The following is a 22573-nucleotide window of genomic DNA, read 5'->3' on the forward strand; positions in this document are numbered from 1 at the left end:
ATACAATTCAACCCAGTTGACGAATAACTCTAATTTCAATCACAGTTTCAGTAAAAATCTTTGAAAATATTCTCACAGATTCCTTTTTATAAATTCTTCAAAAATTTTCTCAATCATTTATAAACCTTTCCTCAATCATCTCTCTGTAAACCAAAACTTCAATAACTATTCCCAGTGAAAGAATATCAACATCTTTCACATTTTTATCAACCATTCACAACACAGTTCTACAATCACAGGTAAACTGAACTACCTTAATTTTATATCAGAAAGATTGATACATCATTGATACATCATTGATACATCATTGATACATCATTACAACTATCATTGTAATGAAACTCCACCTATGTTGTCAGTATCAGAATTTCTAAATTCTCTTAACAAAAACCAACTTGTAATAAAAATTGCAATACAAACAGACGAGTTTACAGATATTGAATACCCAACTGGTAGTCATCTACATTTTGACGACGATTACGTTGTACTAACAAACTGCAAAGTTTCACCAAAAAACTACCTCTTCCTCTTTGAAGGAGTAACAAAAACAAAACAAGAAATAAAACTCTTTTGGGGAGAACACCATTTTGATATACTTAAGTATACGTTACCTTGTTCTGAAACAGTAACAGAATTCGAAACATTAAAACAACAGATAACCCAAACAAAGTGTGTTGATTTAAATCAACTAAAAACAGTTTTTATCGCAGTTTGCAAGAAAGAAGCTATATGCCTCGTTGATGACAGAACAAAGAAATAACATGATACCTCTCATTGTTATAATATTATACAAATAAAAGTAACAGAAATTTGATAGTGCGGCACCGTTTAGTGTCAGCTACAATAGTAAATAACTGTCACTATTCAGTGTAGCATTGTATCTGATTTACACAGTGAACAAACAGTGAACAAACTAATATAAGTTTCAACCATTGATTTCACAGAGGCACTAGTTGCAACATATATATTATTATCTAAAGTACTATTTTTCTTAACAATCTTCTTAATACTGTGTATAATAGTTGTTTCAACATACCTAGCAGTGGTAACCATTACTGAAGTTATACGTAACCGTAGAGTTATATATGCTAGCCCACCAGTTCAATAAATTATACACATAAAAAAAACATCACACACAAAAACATCACACCACCTAACTCACACCACCTTATGCAGGAATTACACTCAGACATATTTCACATTTGTAAATCAAATATTGATATTATTGAACTCGAAATATTTAAATTCATCAAAATAGCGCTAATAATATACTTTTTCATACGAATGTGTTTAAGTTTAGCAGAATATTTTTTTAACCCATAAAAATTGATCCACTTCCATATATAGAAGAATCTATCTATTACACATTACATTCACAAAGATTCTACCTACAAATAGGATTTCCCGAAAACTCACCATTATACGGTAATGTCATAATTTACCAACTACAGTTACATTTTGCAAATAGAGAAATTTGGATATCAAACCTAGGAGCACAAACACATACACCAGAACAAGAATTTATACCACTACTAATATTAGCACCACCATATACACACATACCACAACACGGACCTGAGACCGGCGCATAAAAGCATAAAACAGCAAAAATTGCGTCGTCTAATAATAATAACAGTAACAATAACTCCGAAAGACCACACCATAACGAAGTTACAGATCTAACAAATATACCAACCTCACCAGAAAATGAAGATACTGTAAGTATAGATACTGAAAATCCCTACACAGTACGACGAGAACGGCCGGATAGACGAGAACTTCTTAGAGCAAGACGTAGATCATCTCTATCCTTCCCCACACAAGAATCTACACTAGTTTCTTACGGTTCAACAGACATAGAATCTAATATCATTAGACCAATAGAAACAATAAATTCAGAACCACCAAGTAGAACGGGCACACCCACACTACACAACTTTAGTATAAGCTCACCAAGCGAACACTCAAGTGTAAACACAGACCATACACCAACACCTTCTGAATTACGAGCAAACCCTTTCCTACCCCCAACGTTTCAACAAAGACAAGATTTTAACTTTGTGCAAGAACATTTCCGTGTACAAACATTGCAATCACCCAACAGTTCACTTTGGTCAGCAACATCCCCCCAATCAGCTAGTACAAGCACAACACCATTACGAACAAACCAGACATTATCCAACACATCTATAAGTATACCCAGAGTTGACATCCCGAACTCCCTACAACCACCTAGAAACACAGCGCTATCTCCAGCATCATTCATACCCGAAATTAGATTACCATCCAGCCATCCCGGAAGAACTAGATCAACCCCCATACTCAATCCTAACCCCGCAACCAAGAGCAGAACCAATGAACATACCTATTTATTCCCATTAGACCATAAAACTTGGAACCCACCTCCTCCTTTATACGGACCTACAAATCTTGGAGATACACTTACAAATTGGGCAAGAAATAGACTTATTAACACACTCAATCTCACAGCACGACAACGCAATACAGCACTAAACGTTCTAGCAACACCATCTCTCGAATTGAAATTTAACACTACAATCAAATATAACACTATATTTAACCACCCATTTCATGCAACAACACCTTCAATTGTAACAACCACAACACCAGCACCCTTCATTTGTATAGACTTCGTATATAAATTTGACAGATATACAAAACAAACACTTGGATTCGCCACATTCTATAATCCACATACAGGTTTGACATACACATGTCGCTTCAACTAAAAGCAATTATATGTATATTATTATTATTAATATTCTATATATGTATGAAAATAGAAACAAAACTTCAACTTGAACAAAGACTTAAAGACAGCGCAAAACACAGAATAAAAGACCTAATTAACGAACGAATGAATATACACATTGAACAACTTAAACAGAAAAACAGAACACGAAATGGAACAAACACCTTCACAAACAAGTTTAAACACATTAATAAATATAAACATTATATTAATATCGACAATATAACAAATATAAACGATACAGATTATGAAGCAATGTGGGAAACAGCTATAGACCAATGGACAAGAAACTGGAATTTCTACACAGAAAGACTAACAGATAGCATTCTAAATAAATTTAACTTGAATACCAAACGACAGAAACGACAAACAAATATAGACTTTATTGAATTAACAGGACAGAACATTAATGGTTCCGCAACAGGACCACAGGATATATTCATAGAGCATTACGACTGTGATGCAGAAGAAATCACAAACGTAAAATACTACGAACTAAATAAAATCAGCACATGTAAATTCAAACCACTAGATCTTGATATGACAAAGACAGAAGTATAACTTTTATCAAAAGCACAAGCAGTAGAAATCAAAGCATACGCAGTTGCAGGAACAATCAAAGAACGTGTAGAATGGTGTTCACAACACACCAACTACATAAGAGCAAATAGACCTAGCTATTACGTTTCCGACGCACAACGAACAAAAATATTAGATGCAGACGAAGTTCGTTACGAACTCGCTAGAATAAACTTACTAAAGAACACACAATATAAACCTACAAGATACAATATATCATTCAACTTTATTGCAAATCCACCATTACAGAAAAAGATTGAAGATCTGCAAGGCAGAATACAATTCGATATGAACATTCCACTAGTACCACCATACGGACGAATTGTATACGATTACACAAACCCACTTTGGATACCTAGCGCAATTAAAAACGCACAGTCCAACTGTATGAAAGGACCACGTAAACAGAACAGAATAGACATCTTAGATTGGACACTCGAAATACGAGAAGTCTCACTAATATTAAATTTAGATACCGAAGAAATATCATACATGGGAACAAAATTACCATGCGATCTCCGCAAGGGAGAATGTTTACCCACACCACTAACAAAAGCAACAATTGTGTGGGAACCACAGACACACTGTCAACTATTCGAACTAATACGATTTGACGCATATATGGTAAAATATCAAGATAGATATTGGATAGAAACAAATGCAGAATGGACCACAGTCCAACAACCAGACACCACAAAGAAAATAAAATTAAATCAAACAGACACAATAGCAACACGATTCGAAGTATACCCACTAGTCGAACGTGAATGCGGTTCACCACAACCACTACACAAAACAGAATACGACGATATATACATAATATATGAATATGGATTTGACATGCACACAGGACAAAAAGTAACAAAGAAAAAAGACAAATTTGACGATGAAAAATTTATTAAAATAAAACCAGAACAAATAATATCGGAACGTACACGATACGAAGACAAAGAAAACCAACAATACTATTATGGTTTTGTAAACGAAGAAACTCACCTTAATATGAAAATGGACCTATATATGAGTAACATTTATTCTAGAATTAGCTTACAAGCAATAGAATTCTATTCACAAATTTGCGAACAAACTCGAAACCTCAGACAATTAACATTGACTCAAGTACAAAAGAACACTCCACTCTTAGGATACATTCTTACTGGAGACAGATCCATTTTTGTGAAACAAGAAGGCGTAAACGTCATGAAAATGTATAAATGTGCGAAGAAATCATCACCTCTTTATGTACCACAAACACGCGAATGTTACGATAAAATTCCTATTCTATACAAGAACAGAGTACAATATGTACACCAACTAACAAGACAGACATACTTATGGGCAAAAACAGTACCCTGTTCACACAGTAACTTTGATCAACTCATCTCAATAGACACTGAAGGAACAGCACGATATAGAGTAACACCCTACCCAGTAAAAGTAGAAACGATATTGAACACTATATCACCCGAGGAAATAGTTTTAGATAACATGTTTAGTAAAGCAAGTTTAATAGAAAGTGGCATTTATAGTAAAGAACAACTAATACAAGAACGCAAAAGAGATCTACTCCACGAATATATGAGAGATCGTGAAAAACCACTACAAGAAGCTACATCAGCAAATGCACAAAAATTATTAGAACTCGAACAACTTGGACTTTTACAAACATACAAAAATTATGAACAATCCTTAAAATGGTTAAAAGATCTTAACATAAATGGATATAACTTCCAAATAGATCAACCAAGCGTAAACTGGAAAGAAATTTTTGATGGAGAATGGCTCAAAGACCAAATATTATCAATATTTGGTTGGCCATGGTATATTCTCGAAAAGATGGCAATTATATACGCAATGATCAGTATGATATTATTTACAACTAACCTAGTAATTAAATTTTACAACGCATTTGCAATCCATAAAGCGATTGGTAAACAAGCAAGTATTACTAAAATACTACTAACAGGAATACTTGGTATATTCTCACAAACTTTAACACAGCTAGTTGCACAGATACAAGAAGATGACACTAGTCATGATAGCCATGATAGTGATAACAACTACTCACACTATACTAAACACAATAAAAATAGGAAACACACTTTCCGCCGTCATTCATCCGACGTTACTCATTTAACACGTAATGAAAACAACCCACCATAACAAACATATATTGACACAAACTACAAACATTATAACACAACCATTCGTAGAACAGATCAAGGACTAGAATTGAGAACACTACAATCACCACCTAAGAAACAAAAACCACCACTACCAGAACGGAAATACAAACAACCCGAACCATTAAAAATCGAGCCCCTTGAAACAATAACTGAAAACAAAATGACTACCTTACCTCCACAACTCATTACCCCTCCACCAGCGTATCAATGTTTCGGAAATAACATACCAGTGAGTACAACACACAATTAACCCCCCCCCACGTGTCACCAACCCCAAGTGCACCCAATATACAACAAACTTCAACATTTCACGGAACATCATATGAACCACAATTAGGAATCAATAAGACAACACCGTATGAAATACCACAACCATCACAAGTAAACACTCAAAATAATCTCATCCCATCAGTGAAGCTTATAGAAATACAAAATCCACCACCAATTGATTTCACCCAATTGAAACTAGCAGCAAATAAAATGAATAACCGCAGCCATAGTTTAGACATATTGAACGATGACGATCAACCACACACGAATGAAGTCACATATTTCGACACTCATTCAGCAAATACATATGAAGTGTAACCGTGAATCTTGCTAAGAACAACTAACACACTATTAGCTAACACACAAAAATACTATCCAATTTTGTACGAAACTTAACACTTACCGAGTATGTCCAACGCCAAATAAAACAGTAACACTGAATTGTTGACAATAGTAACGATATTAGATAACAAACAAATTCGTAACAATAAAACACCTATAACATTGTAAATCAGTAACAATTTGTACTATTGTATAGTAACACTCTTCAGTAATAACAAATGTAAATGAGTAACATATTAATTGCAATTTTAGCTAACCATTAATAATGGCACATAAGATGGACTTTGAGTACGAATCTGCATACAGAGCAGATTCGCCCCTCAGCTACGACGTTGAGGAGGGCGAACTCAGCTCTGGATCTGGACGTTCCTCACCAGGAACAGTTCGCGATAACGCCTCTACATGTAGTACACAAACTGACGATCGTATAACAACCATGCGAGTTGAGATCGATGGAGACACCAACGATCAACAGACACAGACCTCACTGCAACCAACGCCAAAAGAAATTGCACAAATGATCAAGGAAAAGGTAACTCATAAGCGATTAACAAGTAAAAATAACAATCAGGAAGCGTTTTCGAATAGAACACCGAACAATCCGAATGAACAAGGAACTAGTACACACGTACATAGTTATCAGCATACTAGACCTAGTAACAATGGTAATAAAAACATACAAACGGTATATCAACCGAATACAGAGTTTCAATCGCCACCACTTCCTAACTATCCTCCACCAGTGCGACCACCCCCTCCTACAGATCGTGTATATGAACGAACAATATATAACAATCAACAGTTTACATCTAATAAATCTTTTATACGACCACATAATTTGAGATTTCCTTATGCGATAACACCACGAAGTAACAATCATAAATCATTCTTTCATCAATCAACGAACGAACAATCCCCAACAGCCACAGTGATGGAAACCATTTGGTTCCAGGATAACGATCCTAGATTATTAACAAACCCTCACAGCAGTAACTATAACCCCCTACTTAGTTACAGAAATTGGTCCAATATGCCATTTGACTCCCGCGATTATTGTTTTATAATGGCTCTATTACATAACTTAAAGGACCGCATATCGGAATATTTTCCCCCACTACCCTCCGAAAATACAAATACTGTCAAACGCAGTACCAAAAACATGGGACGAGATAAACTACATCAAACATGCTACCCAATACTTAAACAATTCTATAGTCTTACAGAACGATTTCTGTACGACTATGATTATGAGTTCAAGCTGCCAACCGTATGCACATTTGACCTTCTCGTTGCAAAGGCATCCCAAGACCTTTCCGCTTACAGCGTTTTTGACCACCAAATTTTCCAGCTTAGTTTTAACTTTTTACATCCAACGGCTAAAGATGTACAGAACAATAACTACAGAGTTCACGAGACTAAACTTGTTCATAACCTCATTTACTACACATTTTTACGAGACAAAAATAAAAACACAACAAAAAGTTATATTCATATTAACGACCAACTTACGTCACCATACTTCCTGAATTACGGATATAAGTTAAAATGGGAATACACTGTAGGAACACTCCGAAACTTCGATCCCGTAAAGAACTATTATATATTTCAACCGAACGAATCTCCCGAACGGCCACTGATGGTACCTATTGAAGTACTTGAACCGTGTGAAGAGTATCACACGTACCATCTTGAAGGCAGCGTAACAAATAGAGCTGTCATAAATCGTATCCAATTCAATAACGAACGTAAAACTACAGACTTAGAAAAACAAATACGAAAATCGGTTAAAGCTTCTATAACGGAAGTCTCGCTGGACGAACTAACAAATCTGATCGCATTCTATTTGGCAAACGACGATCACTTCGTCAAAGAATATGAACAATATAATTCTCGAACGAATCATCCGAAACAAACTGAAAAGTTACAACAAGAAGCTATAACAAATATATATGTAACAACTTTCCTCTATGTCGTAACACATAAATGTAATGAATGTACTTAGTAACAATAATGTATTTAGTAACAATACATCCAACCATGGATGACTCAGTGCATATTTGTTTATTCTTTAACCTTTTTAGATAACCTTTCACTTTTAATATCCCCCATTTATACGACTAGTTATACCCTTTGGTATAACACTGAAAGTGAAATAAAATATGATAAATTCCAAAAAATACTTTTCTACTTTACCCCTAAATTAGTCATATGTATACATGTAAATATGCAAAGCCTTCCATAGTTAGATATATGCAATTTTGTAAATAGAATGGAAAAGACAATAAAAAGGAACACAATAGTTTTATGAGTAACACTAATACATGCAAAGAATAACACAATGTGTAAGCCGGACATGTCAAATTTTCAAAACACTTTACATATATATATTACTCATAACGAGTTAAGACATGATCATTTAATTTACAAACAAAACACATACTTTAGGGTAATATGTACATTTATACATGCAAACTTTAATTCATTGTACAAAAATGATTCTGTAACAACACATAACAAAATACATAGCACTTAGTATTACACTTGTACCAAACAGAATGAAAGAATTTCTCAAATATTTTGAAATTCGAAAATTTCACAATCCAAACTTAACACTCGAAATATGCAATGTAACAATTCTGAACAAAACAAATATATACCTTAAACAAAATAATACATATGTATGTCAGCACATATAGACACATGTAACTCATTCGTAACAACTAACATCTTATTTGTAACAAATTACTAAGTACTTTTTCCTCAAAAAGGAAAATTCGGTTATTGGATATAAGCGCGCGGACAGGCAACATTTTACATCATTTGAAATACCCGTTAATGGAAATCAAACAATTGGGAAATTGGGTCATATCCATTACAATCTTTAAAATACTAAGCACCTTTTAGGCATTATAACAAAATATACAGATACGAAAAGCGCAGTCATATAATTTGACGTTGTAGAAGTATAACAAAACCATTGTAAACAGACAGACATCAGAATGACTCTTGATCTCGAATAGATTCAAGAAGTAATACATGTTCATCTCAATTACAAAATCCAACATGGCCAAGAAAGCCACAAAAAGTCTACTACCCTCAATTTCTCCATGGAATTCCATAACAAAAAACATTCAAACACAGGAGTTAACCAGGAAATCTACGCCATTGAAATCAAACGATTTCTAAATATAAACGGAACAAAATACATTCTTTTCCTTTTTCCCACCGGAAGGGATACTACGTAATAACAAAGAACATTTACATAGAGAAAAATAATAAACACTTTAACAGCTAACACATACAAATCAGGTAAGTCAGGTAAGTCACTGGACAACAGGAGCACCACATCCATCAATACTGGAGCGGCACAGAAGGATCTTCACCCACTGGAAGTGTGGTGGTGGAATAGATACTTTTGTGGTTGTTGATGTTCATCCTTTCTATGTGGTCAACCTGTGTCCAGGGATCTATTATCTGAAAACCACGACTACAAAGCAACACCTTCAACCAAAAAAAAAGAAAAACCTTTCAGAGAGAATGAAGAGAGATTAATTCGTTTTGATATACAGTAAAGAAGACTTTCAAAAAACAAAAACTCTAAAACCCGGAAAGATGGAGTCAGTGTTGACTTCCAACAAAAGGATTTATAAACTTGTTTTATTTAATAAATAAATACTAGAATACTCAACCCTGATTGGTTGAAATTATGGAAATACCTTTCCCTTAAATGTTTATTTGTTATTCCCAGAGACAACAAGACAACTCTACCCTTTAGTCGGTACCAGTCAGACCTGATATAATAATAAAGTATATTTCTCTCTCTCTACTCCGCTCTTGTTTTGTATTGAGATATACGTTAGACTTTAGCATTGCGGCCGGTGCACTGTCTACTGAAGCTCAGATAGAAGAGTAACAGACTAGAGGAATAGAACTTTAGTTAGTCAGGTAAGCCTTAAGATATACTATATTCTTGAGACTCCATAAGACAGAGTTAGAGTAACCTCCCTAGGTAACCCTACCTCAGCACACGTCTTAGTATGCTGGTCAGTGACGTCAAAGCTGTTATAGTATCCAGCTGCCGCCCACTGTCATGTAGTGATGATTTTTTTAACGTTGGGTGGAAAGTTGTAATCTGTAGTCTCGGTCGATGGTACAAAGAGATGTCAATTGATCCTTTTCATTAAAGTTTTTCTTCCGATCAAATTTACCAGCTACCTTCTGGTTAGAATCCATCATTAGCTACTGTGAGATACTTAGACCTATAAACAAATTATGTTCACTTCTTTGTAAGTAAATTGCGACAAGAAAAAGGAAGAAACAGAAATTAATCCTAATCATCGAAAGCAATATTGATATAAATAAAGAGAAAAAAGAAGTAAACAAGTGAATATTGAAAAATTTACAAGAGAAAATTAAGTTTTGGAGCTCTTTGAGAACTGTGTCTTGATTGTAGGAACATTCACTTGGGGGTGGCACTGTGCCCCTCAACGTTGCTCACTTGACAGGAGATTGGTTGTCAGGATGCCGAAAGAAACCGAGGAAGTTGTTGTCGCGTTCCAAGCACGCACCAGGTGCCTGAGGAGAGAGATCGGCGTCGCAATGTGCCTGAAACGCAAGTAGTTGGTTCAAGATCTCCTTCTCCTTTTGGGATGGCTCTTTGTTTGCTAATTTACCGGCTATCCCGTTTCGGTAGAGCAGATTGGAGGTAAGGCCGTACTTTCACTTTGTAGCCACTCCCTCTACAACTTGAAGATACTCAATTGGTACCAATTTTGGCCGACTTTTCCAGGCGTTCAAGGGAAAAAAGCGGCAAAAGTTCTTAGTGGAATAGAAATTCACCAAAGGTATTTCTCAGTACTTGTGGTCCATAACAGTTCAGGTATTAGGGAGATGTGGGCAGCAGTTCTGTTCCATGAGTGGCTGTTGACATCCATCTATGTGGGATGTACAAAGCCAAACTGCAAGTAGAATGGATTGTACTTCTAATACACAGAATAGGGAGTTGTTTCATTTGTGAATAAGTATTCGTTTTGACAATCCGCCAAGGCGAAGAAGTATTTTGACGTTCGCAAATTCTTGTCCTGAATCTAAGATTTGTCGGAGTAGGCAAACTAATCCGTTTGGGAACTTCAATGCCGTGCTCCTTGTTGATCTTGAGGGGGTTAGTGAACTGGTGGAAGTGGAAGTTTGGCCCTGGTGGTCGCCTGCCAAGCTTTGTGTCGCCAAAAATGGCCTGAGATTTGGCTGTCTGCATGAGGACTGTGTGTTTCGGAGAAGGCTATAAGATCGAGAGGTGCAACAGGCAACTGTGGCGTCAGGGCAGAGTATATCCGATTAAGATAGATCTCATATCTGATTGGGCGATGACGTCTTCGATGCAGGGTCGGTACGCGGGTTGCTATCTGTGGACATCGGCCTCTCATAATGGAGGGGGCTTGGAATGTGTTATTGGACGTAGAGTTTGTACTGTAGGGCCGCTGTATCATGATTTATGTTGTGCTTTTTTCCCTGTTTGCGGTGTCTGCAAATGTGGAGGGGGTAGACCAGTGGGTGATATCTGGGCTGCGCCCTTCTCTCTCATCAAGGAAGGGCTCAATTTAGCACTATTTTCTCTGGCGTTGAGCGCTGAGACTGTCAGGCAGCCATTTCATTGGCCCAGGAGGGTCCCTGTGATGCTGGCTGCTGCCCTTTAGACGAGCTAGTTGCTCGCAACAGAGGTTTCGGAGAGTTAGTATTACTCCCAATGAAGAGCGCAAGCTCTCCAGCTCTTTAAGCGGAAGAAGAAGTAGCGGGTAAAGGCAGTGGGCTTACCCCTGAGGTTGTGGCTGTGATGACGCTTGCGCTATTGTGACAAACACACACGTTTTCATCTGACATTTTGGTTCAATTGTTGTGGGAGCCATTACCAGAAGTGTAAATGACAAGTGAAGGATGTCATCAACGTCCATTTTGAGGTCATACTCAGTCGGCTCGACGTTGGAGGGTCTGGTGATCCCTCAGCGTGAGTTGATGTGGGTTGATTGACATCTGTGGTGTCACTAAGGCAAGAGTTTTGTTATAAAATAGTAGTTGTTAGATTAAGGATGAGTTCCTGAGAAACTTCCAGATAATCGGGATCTTACTTGAAATCAATAAACGACAAGGAAAAAGTTTGAGTGCGTTGGTGAGAGGATACCAGGTGTAACGGTTTAAAGTTGCGCTTGGATTCAGATTCAGTTTGAAGCTCGTAGCAATCAAAAATTGATGTCGCTAGAGCCGCCCTTCTTTTTTATGGATTTGAGTTATTATACAATGGTGATTAAAGTTTCTTATTAAAAAAATAGCAATCCTTTTGTGTAATGAAATCAAATGGTTTTGGAAATGTGGGTGAGATTTACTTTTAGAATGTCTTATTTTCCTTGTTTTACGAGATGGTGTTCTATAATTATTCGAGTCAGTTTGTAATAGAAGGTAGAGAGTTTGCAAAAATTTGCCAAAAAATCCTGAGTTTACTATCGAAATTTCGATTTAATGGTGGATTTTTTCGCCATTAAAAATAAATATCCATCTTTAATGTCATTTTCAGTTTTTGATTTTCATCGTTATTCTACTTTTTCCTTAGTTAAAAAATTGGAAAAAAATCTAATAAGTACACTCGTTGCACTCTTTTCAGTTATTTTACACAGTTAAAGCAAACCTCTGTTGGGCTCTTTTACAGCCTTATGCTATAAAGAGTTATGGCTTTTTTTCTGTGCGCGAAGTAGACTAAACTATTTCTCTCAGAATAGCCGACTCAATAATAAAACACTGAAGATAAGCTTCAATTATTGCAGTGTATAATGTAGAGAGCACGGGAGTCAAGGTGGGAGATATACTCATAGTGCTGCTATCTAATAAACAACACTGACTGAAGCCCGGCGTGCAAGCGGTATATAAAAATAATAGAGTCTTCTCAGTCTCCGATGGGTTAAGGTGTACATTCAGTATCTCATCTGCAATATCCAACCAGAGCTAGGAGTTTTTTGTCCAAATTTGTTTAGCTGAAATGTGCCATCCTTGTCGTGTGGTGGAGTCAGGGACTAGTGTCGTCGTCTGAGGTCCCTGTCAAGTGAAGTGTTTGAGTAGAGTAGGCAGTGATTGTTCCACATTATAGGGGTTGCAGAGCATGTAAGGGTGCCAAGTACAGGGTATGCTGGTCAGTGACGTCAAAACTGTTGTAGTATCCAGCTGCCGCCAACTGTCATGTAGCGATGATAAGAGATGTCAATTCATCTTTTTCTTTAAAGTTTTTCTTCCGATTGAATTTACCAGCTACCTTCTGGTTAGAATCAAATATTAGCTACTGTGGGGTACTTAGACCTATAAAACTTTTTATTTTTACTTCTTTGTAAGTAAGTTGGGACAAGAAAAAGGAAGAAACAGAAATTAACCCAAATCTTCGAAAGCAATACTGATATAAATAAATTGAAACGAAGAACAAGTAAGCAAGTGAATATTGAAAAATATACAAGAGAAAAAGTTTCGGAGCTTTCTGAGAACCTGACCCGGGGCTGGGACTGTGCCCATCAACGGTGCTCGGTTGACAGGAGATTGGTTGTCAGGATCCCGAAAAAATTCGAGGAAGTTGTTGTTGCGTGCCAAGCAAGCATCAAGAGCCTGAGGAGAGAAATCCGCGTCAAAGTGCGCCTGAAACGCAAGTAGTTGGTTCATGATCTCCTTCTCTTTTTGGGATGATTCTTTTTTTTTTGCTAATTTATCGGCTATCCCGTTTCGGTATAGGAGATTGAAGGTATGGCCGTACATTCACTTCGTACCCATTCCCTCTACAACTTGAAGACACTCAATTGGTACCAATTTAGGCCGACTTTTCCAGGCGTTGAAGGGAACGAAGCGGCAACAGTTCTTAGTGGAATCGAAATTCCCCAAAGGTCTTTCTCAGTTTTAGTGGTCCGTAACATAAGAATAGTTCAGGTATTAGGGAGATGTGGGCAGCAGTTTTATTCCATGAGTGGTTGCTGACATTCATCGGTGTGGGATGTACGAAGCCAAACTGCAAGTAGAATGGATTGTACTTCTGACACACAGAATAGGGAGTTGTTTCATTTGTGAATAAGTATTCGTTTTGACGATCCGCCAAGGCGAAGAAGTATTTTGACGTTAGCAAACTCTTGTCGTAAATCTAGGATTTGTCGGAAAGTAGGCAGGCCGATCCGTTTGGGAACTTCAATGCCGTGCTCCGTGTTGATTTTGAGGGGGTTAGTGAACTGGTGGAAGTCGAAGCTTGGCCCTGGTGGTCGCCTGCCAAGCTTTGTGTCGGCAGAACTGGCTTGAGATTTGGCTGTTTGCATGAGGACTGTGTGTGTTTCTGAGAAGGCTATAAGATCGAGAGGTGCAACAGGCAATTGTGGCCCCAGGACAGAGTATATCCGATCAGGATAGATCCCATATCTGATTGGGCGATGACGTCTTCGATGCAGGGTCGGTACGCTGGTTGCTATCCGTGGACATCGGCCTCTCATAAAGGAGGGGGTTAGGAATGTGTTAATGGACGTGAACCTGGTACTGTAGGGCCGCTGTATCAAAATTCCGGTTGTGAAATTGTCCTTGTTTGCGGTGTCTGTAAATGTGGAGGGGGTAAACAAGTAGTTGAGATCTGGGCTGAGGCCTTCTCTCATCAAGGAAGGGCCCAATTCTGCACTACTGTCTCTGGCGTTGAGCGCTGAGACTGTGAGTCAGCCATTTCATTGGCCCAGTAGGGTCCCTGTGATGCTGGCTGCTGCCCTTCAGACAAGCTAGTTGGTCCAAACAGAGGTTTCGAGGAGTTAGTATCACTCCCAATGAAGAGCGGAAGCTCTCCAGCTCTTTAAGCGGAAGAACAAGTAGTGAGTAAAGACAGTTAGCTCACCCGCGAGGTTGTGGCTGTGTTGACGCTTGCGGTATTGTGACAACCGCCAACGCTTTCTTTCGACATATTGGTCCAGGTGTTGAGAGAGCCATTACCAGAAGTGTAACTGGCGAGGGAAGGATGTCATCAACGTCCAGCATGAGGTCATACCCAGTCGGCTCGACGTTGGAGGGTTTGGTGATCCCTCAACGTGAGTTGATGCGAGTTAATTGACATCTGTGGTGTCATTAAGGCAAGAGTATTGTTATAATATAGTAGTTGTTAGATTGAGGATGAGTTCCTGAGAGAATTCCAGATAATCGGGATCTTCCTTGAAAGAATCAATCGACAATGAAAAAGTTTGAGTGCGTGGGTGAAAAGATACCAGGTGTAAGGATTTAAAGTTGAGATTTAATTTGAAGCTCGTAGCCATCAAAAACTGATGTCGCTAGAGCCAACGCTCTTTTTTATGATTTAGGTTATTACACAATGGTGATAAAAATTTCTTAAAAAAATTAGCAATACTGTTCTGTAAAGAAATCAAATCATTTTGAAAGTGTGGGTGAGATTTACTTTTAGAGTGTCTTCTTTTCCTTTTTTTACGAGATGATGGTTTATAGTTTTTTGAGTCAGTTTGTAATACAATGTAGAGAGTTTGCGAAAAAATGCCAAAAAAACCTGAGTTTATTATTTTTGCTAGTGTGATATTTGGACTGAAAAGACTCTTTGAATTATATGCGTTAAAGGCGCTGCAAAATAAACCACAGAGACATAGTAAAAAATTGAACGATGTCCATGCAATGACTAATTGTTTAAATACGTAACAAGGGTATCAAAAGACCGCAATGATGGAGTTTCTTACCAATTTCTTTTAGTACTTCACGACAGTCTAGGCGGTGAAGTGTAAATTCTTTGCATATAGTTATTTTCTTAGATTTATTTGCGTATCGCCTCTGTAGCTCTCAGTACTGGGCTTCTAATTAAGCCAAATTTGCTTGCTGTGCTAAATCTGCAAAATTGGAAGCTTATACTACTTCAACTTTTTCTGCTGCATCGTGTACTGTTTAGTTAAACTTTACCTTGTCGATAGAATTTATCTAGTCACTTGTTCAAAATAGGCCTGTTTGCTGTGCAGTGAAATAATTCTCTGTAAAGCGGCGTTCAAAATAATCGGTTGTTAACACCTCCACATTATTGCGCTCCTTAATTGCGTAGGGCATCAGACGTTAGGGGTCATAATCGTCTGCGTCGAGCGTGTTCTTCTGATCAAAATTATCCGTTTTAAATAATACTTATACTGACCAAAAAATGTTTTTCGTGTCACTTGGTTTACAAGTTGAACTTTGTTCTGAATAGAAAACTATATTCGTTCAAAACATTGTTTGGAAACTGCTTGACAATGGAAGATAGATATTATATTAGGGTATCTTAGTGTAGCAAATGTTTTGCTATTCCCCGTGACAATGTAATAATACCAGGGGCATTTTTTGTGTCAGTAAAATAAAAGCAGTTCCTTATAATTTTTTGTGACAAATAACCTATTTTTCGTAATTTGAGAAATATGTGTGACCCATCTCTCTGAGGACTCTGCTAGTGCATAGTCGATTTTGGCGTCTATTTGTACAATTGGATGAACCGCGCCCAACCAATTTTGTTTGGTGAAATTTTCGTGCTTTTTCGGTTTGCAATCAGCTTTTGATGATTGTGGTATAACGCAACTATTTTGAATATTTGCTTTTTGTACGCCGACAATTCATATAATGCATCTGATTATATGCATCGGGCTACCGCTTGCATTCGATACGGTTTTCGGGAAATAATAATTTACCGATAAATAGCGAGGAAAAAAGTGAAAAAAAAGTTTTAAAAAATTTTATGCTGCTTATGCTAGCCTTATTAAGGGTAGAAAAGTGGAATTCAAGAGTGTAATTACAAGAAAAAGAGTGGAAGAGTGTAATAAAAAGATTGAATAGTGTTAAATAAGGGTTTAAAAATAAGCTAATTGTTACTACTGAGAAGACTGTAAATCAAAGAAGTTGCACCTTTATTACACCTTATTCTTTTTTACACTCATAAATTCCACTTTTTCAACCCTTATTAAGGTTAACAGTAACGGGGTAAAAAAATTTTATTACACTCTTTGCACTCTTTTCCCGTTTATTTTTCTGTGAGTTCGTCGGCCCGGGTGTCGGGCCCCACTGTCCGCATTACAAGTCGGTCAGGCCAACAGCTGTCTTGAGTCGCCGACCTCATCCTGAGTGGAGGCTTTAAAATGTTGGATCCCAAAGAAGGGGGTAGAGAATAACCCGAAAAACTAAGAAAAAGTTTCTAGGCGGTTGGATAATGGACACCTGAATGCGCACCGAGGAGTTACTCAAATTGAACCAAACTCATTGTCAGAGATCACCTTTTGCTAGGGTTCTATTTGACCAAGAATTTTTGGAATACCGTGTCTAGAGAAAAAGTTAGGTTTTCATTCCTTTTTTAGAACAACTTCTCATTTGTCTTTTTTAAAAAAAGTGTTTTTCGATCGGACCCAGGAGTTATTCAAATCAAACCAAACTGATAGTCAGAGTGCACCTATATGTGGGGGTTCTACGTAACCACGAAAATTTGGAATACCCTGTCTACGAAAAAAGTTAGTTTTTCATTCATTTTATTAGGAAAAATTCGCGTGTCTTTTTTCAAAAGTGTTTTTCAGTCGGACCAAGGAGTTATTCAAATCGAACCAAACTGATAGTCAGAGTTCACCTATAAGTGAGAGATCTACAAGACCAAAATTTTAGGAATACCTTTTCTAGGAAAATGTTATGTTTTCATACGTTTTTTAGGACAATTTCGTTTTTGTGTTTTTTAAAAAGTGTTACTCAAATTGAACCAAACTCACTTTCAGAGTTCACCTAATTGTGAAAGTCCTACCTGACCAAATTTGACCAAAAAATTTTGGAATACCCTGTCTAGGAGAAAAGTTTTGTTTTCATTACTTTTTAGAACAAATTCTCTTTTGTCTCTTTGTATAAAAAAGTCTTTTCCAATCGCTTAAACGAGTTACCGAATTCGAATCAAAATGAGAGTCAGTGGTCACCTATGTGTGAGGGGTCGACACGACCGAGAAATTTTGGAATACCTTGTCCAGGAAAAATTTAATTTTTCTTACTTTTTTAGGACAATTTCGCTTTTGTCTTTTTTAAAGAGTTTTTCAATCGGATCAAGGAGTTATTCAAATCAAACCAAAATAATTGTCAGATTTCACTTTTTTGCGACGGTTCTACTTGACCAAGAGTTTTTGGAATACCATGTCTAGAGAAAAAGTTAGGTTTTCATTCCTTTTTTAGAACAACTTCTCTTTCGTCTTTTTTTAATAAAAAGTGTTTTTCAATCGGACCCAGGAGTTATTCAAATCAAACCAAACTGATAGTCAGAGTGCACCTATGTGTGGGGTTTCTACGTAACCACGACAATTTGGAATACCCTGTCTACGAAAAAAGTTAGTTTTTCATTCTTTTTTTTAGAAAAAATTCGCGTGTCTTTTTTCAAAAGTGTTTTTTAGTCGGACCAAGGAGTTATTCAAATCCAACCAAAATTATAGTCAGAGTTCACCTATGAGTGCGGGATCTACACGATCAAAAATTTTAGGATTACCCTTTCTAGGAAAAAGTTAGGTTTTCATACGTTTTTTTAGGACAATTTCGCTTTTGCGTTTTTTTAAAAAGTGTATTTCAATTGACCAAGGAGTTACTCAAATTGAACCAAACTCACTGTCAGAGTTCACCTATTTGTGAAAATCCTACTTGACCAAATTTGACCAAAAAATTGAGGAATACCTTGTCTAGGAAAAAAGTTAAGTTTTCATTCTTTTTTTAGAACAATTTCTCTTTTGTCTCTTTTTATTAAAAAAGTCTTTTTCAATCGCTCAAACAAGTTACCGAAATCGAATCAAAATGAGAGTCAGGGGACACCTATGTGTGAGGGGTCGACACGAGCAAGAAATTTTGGAATACCCTGTCCAGGAAAAAGTTAGTTTTTCATACGTTTTCTTAGGACAATTTCGCCTTTGTCTTTTTTAAAGAGTTTTTCAATCAGATTAAGGAGTTATTCAAATCAAACCAAACTCATTGTCAGTGTTCACTTTTTGCGAAGGTTCTACTTGACCAAGAATTTTTGGAATACCCTGTCTAGAGAAAAACTTTGGTTTTCATTCCTTTTTTAGAACAATTTCTCTTTTGTCTTTTTTTAAAAAAGTGTTTTTCAACCGGACCCAGGAGTTATTCAAATCAAATCAAACTGATAGTCAGATTGCATCTAACTTCGAGGCTTTTACATGACCACGAAATTTTGGAATACCCTGTCTAGGAAAAAAGTTAGGTTTTCATACGTTTTTGTGGGACAATTTCGCTTTTTTAAAAAAAGTGTGTTTCAATTGACCAAGGAGTTACTCAAATTGAACCAAACTCATTGTCAGAATTCTTCTAAATGTGAAAATCCTACTTGATCAAGAAACTTTGGAATACCCTCTCTAGGAAAAAAGTTAGGTTTTCATTCTTCTTGTAGAACAACTTCTCTTTTGTCTTTTTTATAAATAAAAAGCGTTTTCAATTGCACCAACGAATTATTCAAATCGAATCAAAGTGATAGTCAGGGGTCACCTATGTTTAAGGGGTCGGTCGACACGATCAAGGAATTTTGGAAAACCCTGTCCAGGAAAAAGTTAGTTTTTCAAGCGTTTTTTTAGGACAATTTCGCTTTTGTCTTTTTTAAAGTGTTTTTCGACCGGAACAAGGAGGTATTAAAATCAAACCAAACTGATAGTCAGAGTGCACCCATGTGTGAGGGTTCTACATAACCACGAAATTTTGGAATACCCTGTCTACGAAAAAAAGTCAGTTTTTCTTTCATTTTTTTAAAGGAAAAATTCGCGTCTGCTTTTTTCAAATGTGTTTTTCAGTCGGACCAAGGAGTTATTCAAACCTAACCAAACTGATAGTCGGAGTTCACCTATACAGGAAGAGTCTACAAGACCAAGAGTTTTTGGAATTACCTGTCCAGGAAAAAGTTAGGTTTTCATAAGTTTTTTAGGACAGTTTCGCTTTTGTCTTTATTTTTAAAAAGTATTTTTAAATCGGACCAAGGAATATTCAAACCATACCTAATTGATAGGCAGATTTCACCTATGTGTCATAGGTCTACAGGTGCAAGACATTTCGAAATACCTTGTCTAGGAAATAAATTATGTTTTCATACGATTTTTAGGAGAATTTAAAAGTTGTCTTTCTTTGTAACTTTGCAGATTGAGTTTGAGCATGGTGTTTTTGCTTTTGCGCTGCTTAAGGTCTTCTATACTTGATTGTTTTTAACTCCGCCTGAGCCGTTCCCCAGCGCGGTTGAGAAAAGGAGGAGGGAAACACTATCAAAACATACTGGAAAAATCTCAACGAAGTCGGTTTTTCTACTTGGCTTGATACTTTCCGATAGTTCTTTGCTATTTTATTGTTTGCTTTATTTTTGTATTGGAGATAAAGTTCTAACATGGTGTTTCTGCTCAAAAATCTCCTATAGTTGCGAAAAGCCCAGTTGAGAGAAGGAGGACGGAAAAGCCACCTAAACATAATGTAAAAGTCTCAAAATCTGATTCTTAAATCATATTGAGAAAATTCCGACTCTACTCTAGCTAAATAAAATCATATAATGCATCTGATCGGACTAACGCATGCATTCGAGACGGTTTCCGTGCCAAAGAACTGTTTCGGTGCCTTAATGGGGAAAAAGAGTGTAAAAAGTGTAAAAAAAATTTTACACCGTTTGTGCTAGCCTTAATAAGGGTGGAAAAGGGGAATTCAAGAGTATAACTATAAGAAAAAGGAGTTATAAAAAAATCAATGGTGTTAAATAAGGGTGTAAAACTAAGTTAATTGTTATTATTGAGAAGAGCGTAAGTCATAGAAGTTACACCTTTATTACACCTTATTCTTTTTCTACACTCTTAAATTCCACCCTTACAGTAACGAGTAACAGTAACGGGGTAAAAAAAATTTATTACACTCTTTGCACTCTTTTCCCGTTTATTTTTCTGTGAGTTCGTCGGCCCGGGTGTCGGGCCCCACTGTCCGCATTACAAGTCGGTCAGGCCAGCACCTGTTTTGAGTCGCCGACCTCATCCTTGGTGGAGGCTTTAAAATGTTGGATCCCAAAGAAGGGGGTAGAGAATAATCCAAAACTATCAAAACGTGCTTAAGCAGTTGGATACCTGAATGCGAGCAGAGTTCTGTCTTGAGAGCGGTTGTCTGAGTCATATTGGGCAGAGAGCAGATTGCCTCCGGCTGAGAGACGACCTCTGTTGACTCTATTCCGACCACCACCACCACCAAGTGAAGAACCCACATTAAATCTGGGATTCATGTTGCTTCTGTTATAACTCATCGTAAAAATTTAAAATCCGGGTCGAGGTGTCAACGCTAAAAATCGCTAAAAATATAAGATTTGCAAAAAAAATGTTGTGGAAAGGTTAAAAAATTACTATTTTTAGCGTTGAGTAATGCGGCGAAAAAAATCAACGCAAAGAATCACAAAGTTTACAAAAATTCGCCGCTAAAAATGCGGCGAATGCTTTGAGTTTTAGAATAGCGGCGAATGCTTTGAGAGCGGTGAAGAAAAAATTACCTCTGCGAATCGCAAAATCTTTTCTTGAAGATCTTAAAAATTAATAAACTCGTAGCAAAATGGTATCTGTTCTGTAACCACGAGGCAATGGATGTAACGCACGTGACAATTATAAAATGAGTTGAAGAACCCAGGAGAGGAATTTTTTGTTCGCTAAACCTTGGAGGCACGTGCAGTTAGCAATTAGTACTCCTCGGCCGAAGTGTCAACGCTAAAAAAACTCACTCCCGGGCCGAGGTGTTAACGTTAAAAAACTCAAAATTATGTAAGATTGGCGTTGAATGCGTTGAAATTATGTAAGATCAACGCTTGAGCCATAGTTTGCGTTGAACTTAGCGTACATCTTACATAATTTGCGTTGAAATTAGCGTAGATATTACAGAAATTCAATGAATTGAACGCCAATCTTACATATTTTGCGTTGAAATTAGCGTAGGTCTTGCATATTTTGCGTTGAATTTAGCGTAGATCTTATATATTTTGCATTGAATTTAGAGTTGACCTTACATTATTTTGATTTGAATTTTTGTGGAGGTGGGGGCGTACGTGGGGGGACCGGGAGAAGGGTGTACGTGTGGTGGGGGGCGGGGGTACGAGGGTGGTGAGGTGGTGGGGGGGTGGGGGTGGTGTTGTGTGTTTGTGTGAGGGAGGGGGTACGTGTGATGAGGGGGATGGGGTACGTGGGGTGTACTTGAGGGGGGGGGGTTGAGGGTACGTGGTGTGGGGGGGGGGGTACAAGTGGGTGGTTTGGTACGTCGAGGGGGGGGGGGTGCGTTGGGTCGGGTATATGTGGGAGTATGTTCGGGTGCGTGTGGGGGGTACGTGTGGTGAGGGGGGAGGTACGTGAGGGGGGAGGTACGTGGGGGGGGGAAGTTTTTTGCAATTTTTCAAAAAAAAATTAGA

General features: G+C 37.3%; 1 protein-coding gene across 1 annotated transcript in view; it reads right to left on the bottom strand.

The window, feature by feature from the left end:
* Nucleotides 1-21736, bottom strand: part of LOC142334885 (uncharacterized) — a 49349-nt gene extending 27613 nt beyond the window's left edge. The window contains exon 1 of the mRNA XM_075383211.1: nt 21258-21736. Within this exon, the coding sequence (XP_075239326.1) occupies nt 21258-21430 (173 nt within the window). The 5' untranslated portion in view covers nt 21431-21736. The remainder of the gene's footprint in view (nt 1-21257) is intronic.
* Between the last annotated feature and the right edge of the window lie 837 nt (nt 21737-22573).

Source organism: Convolutriloba macropyga, chromosome 2 (genome assembly GCF_964194025.1).
Source record: "Convolutriloba macropyga chromosome 2, txConMacr16.3, whole genome shotgun sequence".
In the NCBI taxonomy this organism is placed as follows: Eukaryota; Metazoa; Xenacoelomorpha; order Acoela; family Convolutidae; genus Convolutriloba; species Convolutriloba macropyga.